The sequence below is a fragment of the Brassica rapa genome, chromosome A09 (genome assembly GCF_000309985.2).
Source record: "Brassica rapa cultivar Chiifu-401-42 chromosome A09, CAAS_Brap_v3.01, whole genome shotgun sequence".
Taxonomy (NCBI): Eukaryota; Viridiplantae; Streptophyta; class Magnoliopsida; order Brassicales; family Brassicaceae; genus Brassica; species Brassica rapa.
The window spans coordinates 10,477,733-10,492,042 of NC_024803.2; the positions used below are offsets into that span (position 1 = coordinate 10,477,733).

Below are 14,310 nucleotides of genomic sequence, written 5' to 3' on the forward strand. Positions count from 1 at the left end.
GGAATTCATGGTGCGAGATATTTGTGTGTGTACCTAATCTGGAGAAAATACGAAGGTTATATAGAAATTGGAAGGGGGATAGGCGAAAGAACACATTAATGAGTTCTGCAAAGGATTCATTGCACACTCATGAATACGGCGTCGATTGATCGATCCGTTCGAGAAGGGAAAAAGGCAAAGAGATGAGTCGTGGAAGAGATCTCCGTGGAACCGAAGAGATGAGATGAGATAGAGCTAGGGCCACACATATTCTGGGTTTGGTTACATACGATGCTGGACTTTTCTTTTGCACGGATTTAGAAGGCCCAAGATCAGGCCAAGTCTGTGTGACGTGGACAAAAGAAAACACCCCATTGGCTGATTTTATCTGTCGATGTGGATGGCCTCTCTGATCAGCTTATTCCCCTTTTAGTATTGTACTAGAGGTTGGTCCGCCCTACGGGCGGATGAGTATACATTAAAACTATTTTATACTAAAATATGTTTTAATTTTATAAAACATTTGACAATTTACTTTAAACTGTTTTTATTATAAGATCATATATATTGTAAATTTTGATAAATTTTGCTGATTTGAGTTGAAAAGACCATTCACATTTTTTTTGTTAAATACAAAATTGTTAAATAAAAACTAAGAAAAATGCATTGATTAATATTTTTCTATTTTATTTCCATTGCAATTTGATAAATTTAAGAAAATCTAAAGCAAGAATAACAAATATTTTTTTTTTATTTCTAGTACCAGATTTTAATATTATTACAATAATTTATTTTTTCGCGATAATAATACATCCACCTCCAAGCTAAATCAATCGAAAATCAAATGTAATGTGAGAAAATTATAAATATTTATATTTTTAAAGTAATATATAAAAAGTTTCGATAATTTCATAAATGATAATTAAAATATTTCATGTAACAAAAATTATGTTTTCAAATATATGTTTTCAGTTTATATTAGATATTCAAGTTATAATGAAGTTTTCCTTAATTTTTAGTGTTTTACTAATTATGTTTTGTAAATTATTTTAGCATTTTCTGAATTTTTTTAAAAAAATTTTTATTGAAATGTCACTCATGCTATTTAATTTTTTTTATAAATAGTGTTATAAATTAATAAGATATTACATTTCTAATAGAATTTTACTTGAATTTCACACCCTATCATAACAAATAATTTACTTTGAATAAGCTAGAGTAAACCAAACATAATTTAATCAAATAACTTAATTGTAGTGTAATCATTAATAATATGGAAATTAAGAGAAACCAAACAGCGTACAAATGTTTTCTGAAATTTGTTTTTCTTTTCAAAGATTAAAACCTAAAGAAGTAACTAAATCATTTAATCTTTTCAGTGGTGATGTATTGAATGTTTCTATGTAATTAAATATCTCATTCTCAGTTTCCACATAGTAACATAACATCATAAAGCATGTATACTTACATAATTAAATGGAACAAAACAATATGTTAGGTTTATATTCCAGACCAAAACAATCAAAGAATATATCACCAAAACTGCAAACAGTTATGTATATACTTTGAATCTACACAAATCATGATTTATTTTTTACTCTTGTACATTTATTTTGATTTTTTGTTATACTTTTTTTTTTAAATTTGATTTAGATATTGCGAAAGAAGAAATAATTGACTCAATGTAATAGAGTTAGTATCTTAATTAGATACACAATATAAAAGTTAGTGTTGTTTGTTACTGCTATATTTTTTTATGTTTGCTTTTTTTTTTGAACATCATGTTTTCTTATTTTACGATCAAGTTATTATCCATATATAAAATATATATTTTTATCATAATTTGGATTGAAGAATTTTAGAGTTACATAGCAAAGTTGTGTATGTCAAAAGCATCATGCCATCCTTTGTGTATATTATCGAGACAACCACGAACCAAACCAACTTCACCATCACAACCTGCCACTTATCCTCATCATCATCATTGCCACTAAAACCACCTGCCACCTATTATCACCATCACCTGAGGTCAGAATGTCTCACAGACCTGTTGTCTCCATGCGAGATACATTTGAAGCACCTCTGCTGATGCAGACATTACAACTTTGAGCTGAATTCTAATTTTTTTGGGGGGAAAATATGCTTTCGCTTTTGTTACATACACTGCAGCAAAGAACGAAGCTACCAACGAAAAAATCTTACTGCACTTTAAACAAATGGAGATATTAAAAACCACTTCAATCAGAGAAACAAAAGCTACAAATTATTGTGCAGGAAGTTTTCTACATATCAATCAAGTGTAGACAAATCAAAACCTGGCTCGTCTCTGGTAAAATCTTGATGTTTCTTGATACAATTTGGATTGAAGAATTTTTAGAGCCAAGTTGTATCGAGACAACCAGGAACCCAACCAACTGAATCATCACCACCTGCCATCTATCATCATCATCATTGCCACTCACTTGAAAAATCTAATTCCCATACGCTAAAAGTTAAAGATGCATATATATTACTCATCATAAACTGCATCCTTTCTCTGCACTCTCTTGCACATTCATCTCGTTTCGCTGCAAAACGCCAAACTGTACCGTACAATGGGTTTCACTTCTTCAGATCAAATACCTGTAATTGTATAACCACCTTGAGCTCACAAAGCAAGTACAATTATCATAGAAGCAAACAAAAAACAATCCAAGTAATAAACTTTTTGTTTTTTCATGATAAGAAAAGTGTAAACATTTTTTAATGTACTAAGAAACTTTCTTACACATGAATCAGAATCTTTAAAGCCAAAAGATTGTGTAACTTTCACCGATAACAATCAGAGAAAGACAGAAGATTTAATCATGACAGAACACTAAGAATATCGTAGCTCTACAACCCACATCGATTCAACTTGTACCATATACTTTACAACAAAGTGATTCCATCCACAATCTAAACTCAAATAAAGTGAAAAGTAGATTAAAATCCTCTTCATATAATTAAAGAAAGAACGACCCAGAACCGTGAATTAAGTTTTTTTTTTTAACCAACATCAACGTAAATGCAAAGTTGAAGTAAGGTGAGCTCAAAAGTTACGATCTTTAATATCTGATACAAAAATCAAAACAAAAGACACAGACCTGTTCTGCTCTCATCAACCATCGAAGCCTCTCTTTAAGAACATGTACAAACTAATCACTAATGACTGAGAAAAAGAAAATGCTGATTTTTACAGGAAGAAAATTACATATTTATAACTCCAGATTCACCGTCTGGAAGAAGGGAGATGATATATTGAATGAGAAATCATGGAAAGAGTGGGGGAGATGATGTTAAATAGAATGTTAATGACAAAAATGAATGATGTCGAGGTTCGTAACTGTGCCAGTTTTCATAGCAGGTGAGAAGAATTTCAAGGGTTCGACGCAGACGGCGAAATATTTTTCATGAAACTCACGTCATTGTGCTGATGTGTAATTTTGATTGGTTCTGAATATTTTTGCTGATGTGTCATGTCTAAAAATCCTTCAAATTAGCTTCTTTTATATAATAGGATTGATTATCAAATGGGTATCTTTTCTTTAAAAATAGTTTTCTAAGCTTTTAGAAATAAATCCGTTTTTGTTGACAGAAAAAAGAAAGAAATCTATTTTTCAAGACCGAAGTCATCTGTGACGTCATAATAACTTTGAAACGAAACAATAAAATATTACAGTCAACTGTCCAAATAGAAAATCCTAGGAAAGACTACAAATTTGTTTTGTCTTCTTTGCTTTTCAATTTTGACTTGGAACCTAAATACCACTCGCTTCTGCTTCTGCTTCCAAATGCTCAAAAAAATGCTTTTCATTTTCGCTGCATCTTTTGCTTAATCTTCAAAAGATTGATTCATCAATGACGGAAGAAGCTTTGGGAGTTCGTAGGATGAAGCTGGGGAGCCAAGGCCTTGAGGTTTCGGCTCAGGGACTTGGTTGCATGGGTCTCTCCGCTTTCTACGGCGCTCCGACACCTGAGACCAACGCCGTCGCTCTCCTACGTCATGCCATTAAAGCTGGAATCACATTCCTTGACACCTCCGACTTCTACGGCCCCGAGACAAACGAGCTGCTCCTCGGCAAGGTAACAAACTGGTGATATGCCTTGGAATTAGGGTTTTATGCTGTGAATTAGAGTTTAAGGTTTAAGCTGCATGCCAATCATCAAACACTTGATCTGTGGATCTGTTTGTGTTATTTCTCTTTGTTGACAGGCTTTGGAAGATGGTTCGAGGGAGAAAGTGAAATTAGCGACAAAGTTTGGGATCACTGCTTCTGAAAATGGAAAATTTGGTTTCAGGGGAGATCCACAGCATGTGAGGTCTGCTTGTGAGGCTAGCTTAACGCGTCTTGGTGTTACCTCCATTGATCTTTATTACCAGCATCGGATTGATACCACTGTCCCCATCGAAGTCACGGTACTGTCTTCATGGTTTCAGTTTTACTCCTTGTCTCCCAAGTTACTGATAAATCTCAAGAACAACCAAAATCCTTATTAGTAGTAATAATAAGTCTTTTAGGGAACAACTTGGAGTTTAAGATATTTATTTTATTATTTGAGAAAACTATTGTTATGTTTCTTGAGCTTATTGTTAGTTTGTTACATTGTTTTCAAAGATGGGAGAACTGAAGAAACTAGTTGAAGAAGGTAAAATAAAATACATCGGGTTATCTGAAGCCTCTGCCTCAACTATTAGAAGAGCACATGCTGTTCACCCACTAACCGCTGTGCAGATAGAATGGTCTTTATGGTCGAGAGAGGTGGAAGAAGATATCATTCCTACCTGCAGGTGTGTGAGGAATCAGAATCAGAATCAGCCATTACATTTTTCTCTTCGTTTACATGTTTAATATCTCATCTCTTGTAACATCTTAAGGGAGCTTGGATTGGAATTGTAGCTTATAGCCCTCTAGGAAGAGGCTTCTTTGCATCAGGACCCAAACTTGCTGAGAATTTCGAGCAAGATGATATTCGAAAGGCAAGTAAACGATTGATTCAGTTTTCTCTTCAAGTTTTGGAGTCATCTTAGTTATGTTTTGTTTGTTACTATTTGCTCTGTTCACAGAATCTACCGAGATTCCAACAGGAGAACCTAGACCACAACAAGATTGTCTTCGAGAAAGTCCAAGAGATAGCAAGAAAGAAAAGATGCACTCCTGCACAACTAGCTCTTGCATGGGTTCACCACCAAGGAGATGATGTCTGTCCCATTCCAGGAACTTCCAAGATCGAAAATCTGAACCAGAACATTGGAGCTTTATCTGTGAAACTCACTACTGATGAGATGGCTGAGCTTGAAGCCATTGCCAGACCGGATGTAGTGAAAGGGGAACGACATTGGAACATAATGGCTACTTACAAGAACTCTGAAACTCCACCATTGTCTTCTTGGAAAGCAGCTTAACCATATTTGGTTTGCACAAGTTTTTCATCCGTTTGGTGACTGGTTTTAAGAATGCATATGAGGAGCGGCTCTAAGTTTTATATACCTATGGTTTATGCCGATTCAATAATTTTATGGACAAGCAAAATTTTATACCCTTAGAATTTTTTAAAGTTTTTATTAAATAAATTCTTATGAGTAAATTTTCAATAAAGTTTCTGATGAAAATATATATGTATTTATATAAAATTGATCCATAAACAAGCAGTGCCTATGAAACGTGTAACAAAATAGAACACAAAACCGGAAATATAACCGATCCAATGGTTTTGAAGAATCATTAAATCCCTAACCAATCGGTTTGTTTACTATTTATAGTCGTCGTCGGATCTGATTTGTTAAATTTATCAAATTGGATGGTAAACCAAATTGTAAACCGCGAATTACTACATCAAGGTTAAAAAGATCAAACCAACCGGTTTGGTTACTAATTATAGGGTCGACAATCTCGGATCGGATATGTAGTAGATCTATCAAATTGGATAGTAGACCGGTTTTGTAAACCGTGAATTACTACATTAGGGTTATAAAGGTCAATTTCAAATTTGGACACATATTCTTCATTCACCAATAAAACTACAAGTGTCCAGCAATAACCGAGCTTCAGAGGATTAGACACGACGCAGAGAGAGAGAGAGAGAACCATGGCGAAACCTTGCGAGGTGAGGAGGATGAAGCTGGGAAGCCAAGGGCTTGAGGTCTCGGCGCAGGGCCTAGGTTGCATGGGCATTTCCTCTTTCTACGGCCCTTCTAAGCCGGAAGCTGACGCCATCGCTCTTCTCCACCACGCCATTGATTCCGGTGTTACGTTCTTCGATACCTCCGACGTCTACGGTCCTGAGACCAACGAGTTGCTCCTCGGGAAGGTTCGGATCGTGATTTGATCCTCCGTTATTGTTTTGTTTGTAGAAATGATTTGTCATTTGTTGATATGTTTGAATCCTCCGTCAGGCTCTAAAGTATGATGGGGTGAGAGGGAGAGTGGAGCTTGCGACCAAGTTTGGAGCCACTTATGCAGAGGGGAAGAGAGAGGTGAGAGGAGATCCTGCCTACGTGAGGGTTGCTTGTGAAGCAAGTTTAAAACGGCTTGATGTTGCCTGCATTGATCTCTATTATCAGCATCGGGTTGATACTCGTCTCCCTATCGAAATCACTGTAAGCCTTCTCTAACAGTGTCATCCTCCATGACATGCTCTTTCAGAGTTTCCAAGTAGATCTATTTTTTTTTTTTTTGCTAAAAAAGTAGGTCTATCTTTAGTTTATATAATTGAACAAATAGGGTGTAAGAACATGTTTTCGCTTGTGTCTCATGATTCAGAACCGGTCCCGAACATAGGTTAGTGAAGCATTGAACATAGGTTAGTGAAAACCCCAAAATTTAAGAACAAATTTACATATATAAACCCCCAAATCTCTAGAAAAAAAATCTAGGAACCGTTAATAAATTGTCTATAGCCTCCCAAATCTTAGAATCGGCCCTACATGACTCCCCATTTGTGATACTGCTGGGTTATTGTCTGAGGGGGTTTCTTCAATTACACTCCTGAGTTTCTTTCTCTATAAATTCCAAGATGGGAGAACTGAAGAAGCTAGTTGAAGAAGGTAAGATAAAGTACATTGGTTTGTCTGAAGCCTCTGCCTCAACTATCAGAAGGGCACATGCTGTTCACCCAGTTACTGCAGTGCAGCTAGAGTGGTCTTTGTGGACGAGGGACGTGGAAGAAGATATTGTCCCGACATGCAGGTATATTGATTACGTCGTTGTTTCATTGTGCGATATTCATCAATATTGATGTTCACTTTCCTTCTTTAGGGAACTTGGGATAGGGATTGTTTCCTACAGTCCTCTGGGAAGAGGCTTCTTCGCATCAGGACCAAAGCTTGTTGAGAAGCTGGATAATGATGACTTCAGAAAGGCAACTACTCCTATCTGCTTTGAAAGACTTGATTGATGATGAATTACACTGACTGTACATATGCTCAGAATCTGTTTCTTGTTGCAGACTCTACCAAGATTCCAACAGGAAAACTTAGACCACAACAAGATTCTATACGACAAGGTTTGTGCAATGTCGGAGAAGAAAGGATGCACTCCTGCACAACTAGCCCTCGCATGGGTTCACCACCAGGGAGATGATGTTTGCCCCATTCCAGGAACCACTAAGATCAAGAACCTCAATCAGAACATTGGAGCTTTATCAGTGGAAATCACTCCAGAAGAGATGTCTGAGCTCAAGACCATCGGACAGCCAGAGTCTGTGAAAGGAGAAAGATACACTGCCATGGTACCCACCTTTAAGAACTCAGACACTCCACCGTTGTCTTCTTGGAAAGCCACCGTTTAAGAGCTCCTCGGGCTCTGGCAATAATATTAGGGGTGGGCGTTCCGTTCGGTCCTCGGTTCTTTTGGTTTTTGTAGTTTGGTAACCATTAGAGAACCGTTAAAATTTTGGGTCAGATCGGGTCGGTTCCTTCGGTTCTTGAAGTTTGATAACCATATTAAAACCAGAATAAAACAGTTCCAATTGGGTTCGGTTCTTAATGCTTACTTTACCCAAATTAATTCGATGTACTTGCAAATAAGTGAATCAAAACCAATACCAAAATAGTATTCGAACGATTTTTTTCATTCAGAAACTGTTGGGATTGTTAAAGCCCATGTCCAACTCTATATTATTCGATTAGAATGATATTATGCACTTTGGGCCTTAGGCAAGCCCGCATGGATTTACTTTTGGTTTTCATTCCAAAAGGTCTCGTACTATCAGAGTTGGACAGCTTTTTATATATTAGACTCTCTTTGTCTAATTCTCCAATGTGAAACTAAGTTTGTTATATCACATTCTTCCCTTCAAACTAAGGATCACATTCATCTCATGTTCCACAACTGACTTCCAGGATTTTTTTTTACTTGATCTCTGCCACACATACTTCCCAATCCTAATTCGATGGGTTCCGTTCCTACTCGAATGGTATTTTGGTCTTCTTGCAGATTTTCCGTGTCCAACTCTATATTATCCGATTAGTACGATATTGTCCACTTTGGGCCTTAGGCAAGGTGACATGGATTTACTTTTGGTTTTCATCCCAAAAGGTCTCGCACTATCAGAGTTGGACAACTCTTTATATAATAGACTCTCTTTATCTAATTCTTCAATGTAATTAGTTTGTTATATCACAGAAACCACAATTCAGATTGTGAGAATAAAACATCCAAAAAGCACAAGGTTTTTAAACAAGCAAACCCCGAAGAGTTGAAAATAAAACATTTAAAAGTTGAGAAACACCAATCCAGCAGAGAAAACCATCAAGCATCCAATAAGTACCTGTTACAATATGTAACTAACAAAATTAGAAATGAAAAAGTTAACAAAGAAGAGAGCGTGAGTTACTTTATGAGTTAATTATCAGACACGTGATAACCATTGAAATAAAGTATAAACTATAAAAATATTAACGTATAAGGTAATTATATAAGGGTTTTTCATCTCTTCAGGTATGGGTATTATTCGGTTTTCGGTTTGGTACGGATTCGGTTCTGATTCTTCAGGTATAAAATTTTAGTATCCAATTGAAAAACTCATAAATTCGGTACAAGTTTTTTTTGGATATGTTTGGTTCGGTAATTTAGTTCCGGTTTTTTGGCCACCCCTAAATAATATGTTGAAGTTGTAATAAATTAATAATGTGCAGCCACCCCAATACTAGATAGGTAATAATATGTTGAAGTTGTTGTGTTGCACCTATGTATAGGGGCTTCAACAATCTCACAGTGTCTATGCTTTCATTAATAAATTATTTGTATCAAAATTAAGTTATTCACTATGTTAATACATTGAACGGAGTAAATATTTTGGCAAGTGATAAACATTAAAATTTTGACCCATGTTAAAAAAAAGAATTCTGGCTCGGCCATTGATCTTTCAAAATGGTCTGTGACCACTCCAATACGAGAGAGGTAACTAAGGTATCTCTAATCCTATTTTATATTTTATTCCAACTAAAAAAATATAATAAAAATAAAATAATAAATAAAAAATAATATAATAATATTTTTGTTTTTTGTTCATCACTCTATTTAGTATTTTTTTATTTTTTTAGTTTTGGAGTAAATAACCGAGTAATGTTGGAGCTCCTCTAATAATACATTGATGTTGAAGTTGAAGTTGCAATAAATTAATAATGTGCACCCACTCCAATACTAGATAGGTAATAATATGTTGATGTTGTTGTGCTGCACGTATACATTGGGGGCTTCAACTATGTCAGAGTGTCTATGCTTTCAAGAATAAAACACTATTCACCGTTATAATATACTCATTATGTTTTAAAATAAATGATATTTAAGAAAGTTTTTTTTTTTTTTTTTTTTTTTTGTCAGCAACAAAACAGACTCATATAGACTCTGCGAACCATCCCGGTAACTCTGCATCCATATGAACGACAAACGACGGTTGTTTCCTTGCACTGCGTGCTAGAACATTTAAGAAAGTTTTTTATGTTTCAAAATAATGATTTTCTATTTTAACGTAACTTTTAACTTTATCAAAAATTGTGTGACCAATGATATTTTGTATTCAATTTTGTAATTAGTTAAAATAAATTTTAATTTATATTTTAATCATTTCAAAAAAAAAAATTTCTTAATTATTGTGCACTATCCGAAGTATTTTGAAACGAGAAAAAAATACATTATTTGAACACTAAGTTTCACTGTACTTTGAGATGAGTTTGAAGCACATCTGAGGGGACTCCAGTCAACTTTTGTTTTCTTCTTGCCTCTTGGAACTATTAAAGTACTTAAGAGCATTTATCAATTTCATTTTCTCAGTAAGCTTGTGCACTATCCGAAGTATTTTGAAACGAGAAAAAAATACATTATTTGAACACTAAGTTTCACTGTACTTTGAGATGAGTTTGAAGCACATCTGAGGGGACTCCAGTCAACTTTTGTTTTCTTCTTGCCTCTTGGAACTATTAAAGTACTTAAGAGCATTTATCAATTTCATTTTCTCAGTAAGCCTCGAAACAAAGAAAAATGGCAATCTCTTTGCTCTGTCTTTTCCTCATCGCCATTGCTTCCTTAATCTTTGTTGGAAAGAAGATGAAACGCTATAAATGGAATCTTCCTCCAAGCCCTCCACAGTTACCGATCATCGGAAACTTACACCAAGTTGGAGAGTTGCCTCACAGGTCACTTCAACGCCTAGCTCAAAGAACGGGACATGTCATGCTTGTTCACTTAGGTATGGCCCCTATAACGGTAGTCTCATCAAAAGAAGCAGCTGAAGAAGTGCTCAGAACTCATGACCTAGACTGTTGCACGAGGCCTAATCTTGCCGGACCGAGGCTAATCTCTCGGGGTTTTAAAGATATCGGGTTTTCGCAATACAGTGAAGAGTGGAAAGAGCGGCGTAAGTTTTTGGTGCGCGAGCTTTTCTCTTTGAAAAAGGTTCAGTCTTCAAGATATATCAGAGAGGAAGAGTGTAACTTCATGGCCAAGAAACTGTCCGAATCCACCGTTGATCGATCTACAGTCGATTTGAGCAAAACCCTTTACTGGCTTACCGCGAGTATTTTCTTTAAACTTGCTTTTGGACATAGTTTCCACGAGAGCAAGTTTGTGGATCAAGAAAAGATAGATGAGCTCGTGTTCGAAGCCGAGACTGCCCTAGCTAGTTTCACTTGCTCTGATTTCTTCCCTGTTAAACTCAAGAGAATACTGAATATTTGTGTGTGATTTATCGTGAGCTTAACGCTCAATATATATACATGTTACATATCTCCTAAACCGACTATATTAGAGTTTATCTCTAATATTTACATGATTATCTAAACAATATACATCATTATCACAACACTCCCCCTCAAGTTGGAGTATGCGTACTACAAATGCCCAACTTGGACATGAGATGATTAAACTGGAACTTCCCTAAGGCCTTTGTTAGCACGTCGGCCAGTTGCTCCTTCGTCCCAATATAAGATGCAGTAATAACCCCTGACTTCAGAGCATCTCGAACTCGATGGCAATCTATCTCAACATGTTTAGTGCGTTCATGGAAGACTGGATTAGTAGCTATGTAGATTGCAGACTTACTGTCACAGAATAGCCGAGCTGGTTTATTTGGCGCAAACCCCAAATCGCGTAAAAGTTGTCGTAGCCATTGTACTTCACGAGTAGCTATAGACATGGCACGGTACTCTGCTTCAGCCGACGAGTGCGACACCACCTTTTGTTTCTTTGTTTTCCAAGACACTGGAGAACCTCCTATCATGGCGATGTATGCGGTCAAGGACCTTCTAGTCAACGGGCAAGCTGCCCAATCTGCATCACAGTAAATAGAAACCTGTAAGTCAGTTTCAGACTTGAGCAGTATACCCTGCCCGACTGTCCCTTTCAGAAACCGTACAACCCGCAATGCTGCGTCCATATGCCCTTCTCGCGGTTTTTGCATAAATTGTGACAATATGTGCACTGAGTAGGATATGTCCGGTCTTGTATTAGTAAGATAAATCAGTCTCCCTACAAGCCGTCTGTAACGTGCTGGATCCCTCGAGAAAGGACTGTCATCAGTAGCTAAATGATGGTTCTGTTCCATCGGAGTTGCAGCAGTCTTTGCATCGACCAGACCGGTTTCCTTGACTATATCCAAAGCATACTTTCTTTGACTCAACACAAATCCTTCTTTATTTCGAGCAATCTCGATCCCAAGGAAGTACTTAAGTCTTCCTAAATCTTTCATATGAAAACATTCACCAAGATATGCCTTAAACTTCTTAATTGCCTCTCCATCGTTTCCACATATAATAAGATCATCCACATAAATTAATACCCGAATTTCAACGTTTCCTCGTGAGTATATGAACAAGGAATAGTCGGACAGAGACTGAACGAAACCTGCTCTAACTAGTGCCTTTGTCAGTTTCTCAAACCAGCATCTAGGAGCCTGCTTTAATCCATAGAGAGATTTATGTAATCGACACACCTTATTTGGATCTGAATTGTTAACACCTTGCGGAAGCTTGATATACACTTCTTCATCCAAATCACCATGTAAGAACGCGTTATGCACGTCCATCTGGTGCACTTCCCAGTTCTGAGTAGCTACTATCTTCAAGAGACTCCGAACCGTAGTCATCTTCGCAACTGGAGCAAAAGTTTCATCATAGTCACAACCAGCTTTCTGACGATTTCCGAGCACAACTAGTCTTGCCTTAAAACGTTCTACTGTTCCATCGGCGTTATACTTTATCTTAAACACCCACATTGTTCCCAAAGCTACTCGCCCTGGCGGTAAATCAACTACACTCCAAGTTTTCGCAACCTCAAGTGCATCAACTTCTGTGTAGACCGCTTTTGTCCACCTCTTATCACGCATCGCCTCTTTAAAATTCTTAGGCTCGCTGTCAGCACAAACAGCTGCAAGAAACGCTTTGTGCCCACCAGAGAAGTTTTTATCTGAAACATATTCAGTAAGTGGGATGAGAGTGTTACCTGAGACCGGATCGAAGAAAACGCTGAATGATTGACCGGTGAGAACGTGAGGGGTACTATTGTCGCACACTGCCTTGTAGGTAACATAATCATTTAGTTTCACCGAAGGCTTCTTAACCCGTTGTCCTCTGCCCAAAGCATTCTCTGTTTCGGTTACAACACTTGATAAACCTTCTTGCGGAATCCCACTTGTTTCTGTTTCCACAACACTTGGAACTTCCGGTCCAACTTCGATAATTGCAGGGTCCTGAGAGGCCAAAATTTCTGTTGAAGACTCTGGCTGTTCACTAATACTCCCCCTGCCGTTGATAACCTCAACTTCGTTTGATACGAGCTCATCACCAAATATCTCCAAAGAAGCAAGAGGAGACTTCTCTTCAACGATTTTAGAAAAAGGAAACTCTTCTTCTCTGAAGACAACATCACGCGACACAAAAAACTCACACGTTTCCAGATCATATAATTTCCAACCTTTCTTCCCGAAAGGGTAACCAACAAACACGCATCTTCGACTACGAGGAACAAACTTGTTCTTGTCGCGCAATTGTTTATGTGCAAAGCACAAAGAACCAAACACCCGTAACTTTGAGTAAGATGGAGTCGACCCGAACAACATCTCATGTGGACACTTTCCATTAAGCACTCTGGTTGGTGTCAGATTGATGACATGAGCTGCTGTAAGAACAGCCTCCCCCCAAAACTTGATCGGCATCTTTGCCTGAAACATCAAGGATCTTGCGACGTTCAACAGGTGACGATGCTTTCTTTCAACTCTACCGTTCTGTTGCGGCGTCCCAACACAGGACGTTTGATGAATAATCCCTTTTGATTTGAAGAATGAAGACAGTCGTAGAAACTCTGTGCCGTTATCACTTTGCACCTTCTTGATACGTTTCCCAAACTGTGTTTCTGCATAAGCATAGAAATTCTGAACCACTTCATTTACCTCTGATTTTTCGAGAAGCAAATATGTCCAGACAGTACGTGAGTAATCGTCCACAATAGTCAAGAAATAAGAAGCTCCGTTTGAGGATTTAACACGATATGGCCCCCAGACATCAATATGAATCAACTCAAAACATACTTTAGTTTTATTAGAACTCGCAGAAAACAAATCTCTTGTTTGCTTAGCCTTAAAACAGACCTCGCATGAATCTAAACTCGCAGAATCTTTAACACCAGAAAACACAGATAACGAAGATAAAACTGAAAACCCTGGATGTCCCAATCGCTGATGCCACAAGACTGAATCCTCAAGCTTCTCAACCTTGTTGCATCGAGCAGTTTTAACATCCGTAAAATAGTACACCCCATCACGTTCCTCACCTGCTCCAATCAGCGTCCTCGAACACCGGTCCTGCAAAACACACAA

At 37.2% G+C, this 14,310-nt stretch overlaps 1 protein-coding gene and 1 pseudogene across 1 annotated transcript; both read left to right on the forward strand.

The window, feature by feature from the left end:
* Positions 1–546: 546 nt before the first annotated feature.
* Positions 547–8,026, forward strand: LOC103838496 (annotated as a pseudogene).
* An 802-nt stretch (positions 8,027–8,828) lies between these two features.
* Positions 8,829–11,183, forward strand: LOC103838547 (cytochrome P450 71B19-like). The gene is made up of 2 exons (XM_009114993.2): positions 8,829–9,794; positions 9,932–11,183. Exon 2 carries the CDS (start codon positions 10,482–10,484, stop codon positions 11,181–11,183), a length of 702 nt encoding a protein of 233 aa, XP_009113241.1. The 5' UTR covers positions 8,829–9,794; positions 9,932–10,481.
* Positions 11,184–14,310: the final 3,127 nt, after the last annotated feature.

What these genes read in the sequence shown, in the direction of transcription:
- LOC103838547 (XM_009114993.2), top strand. Translation starts at nt 10,482, where the DNA reads ATGGCAATCTCTTTGCTCTGTCTTTTCCTCATCGCCATTGCTTCCTTA.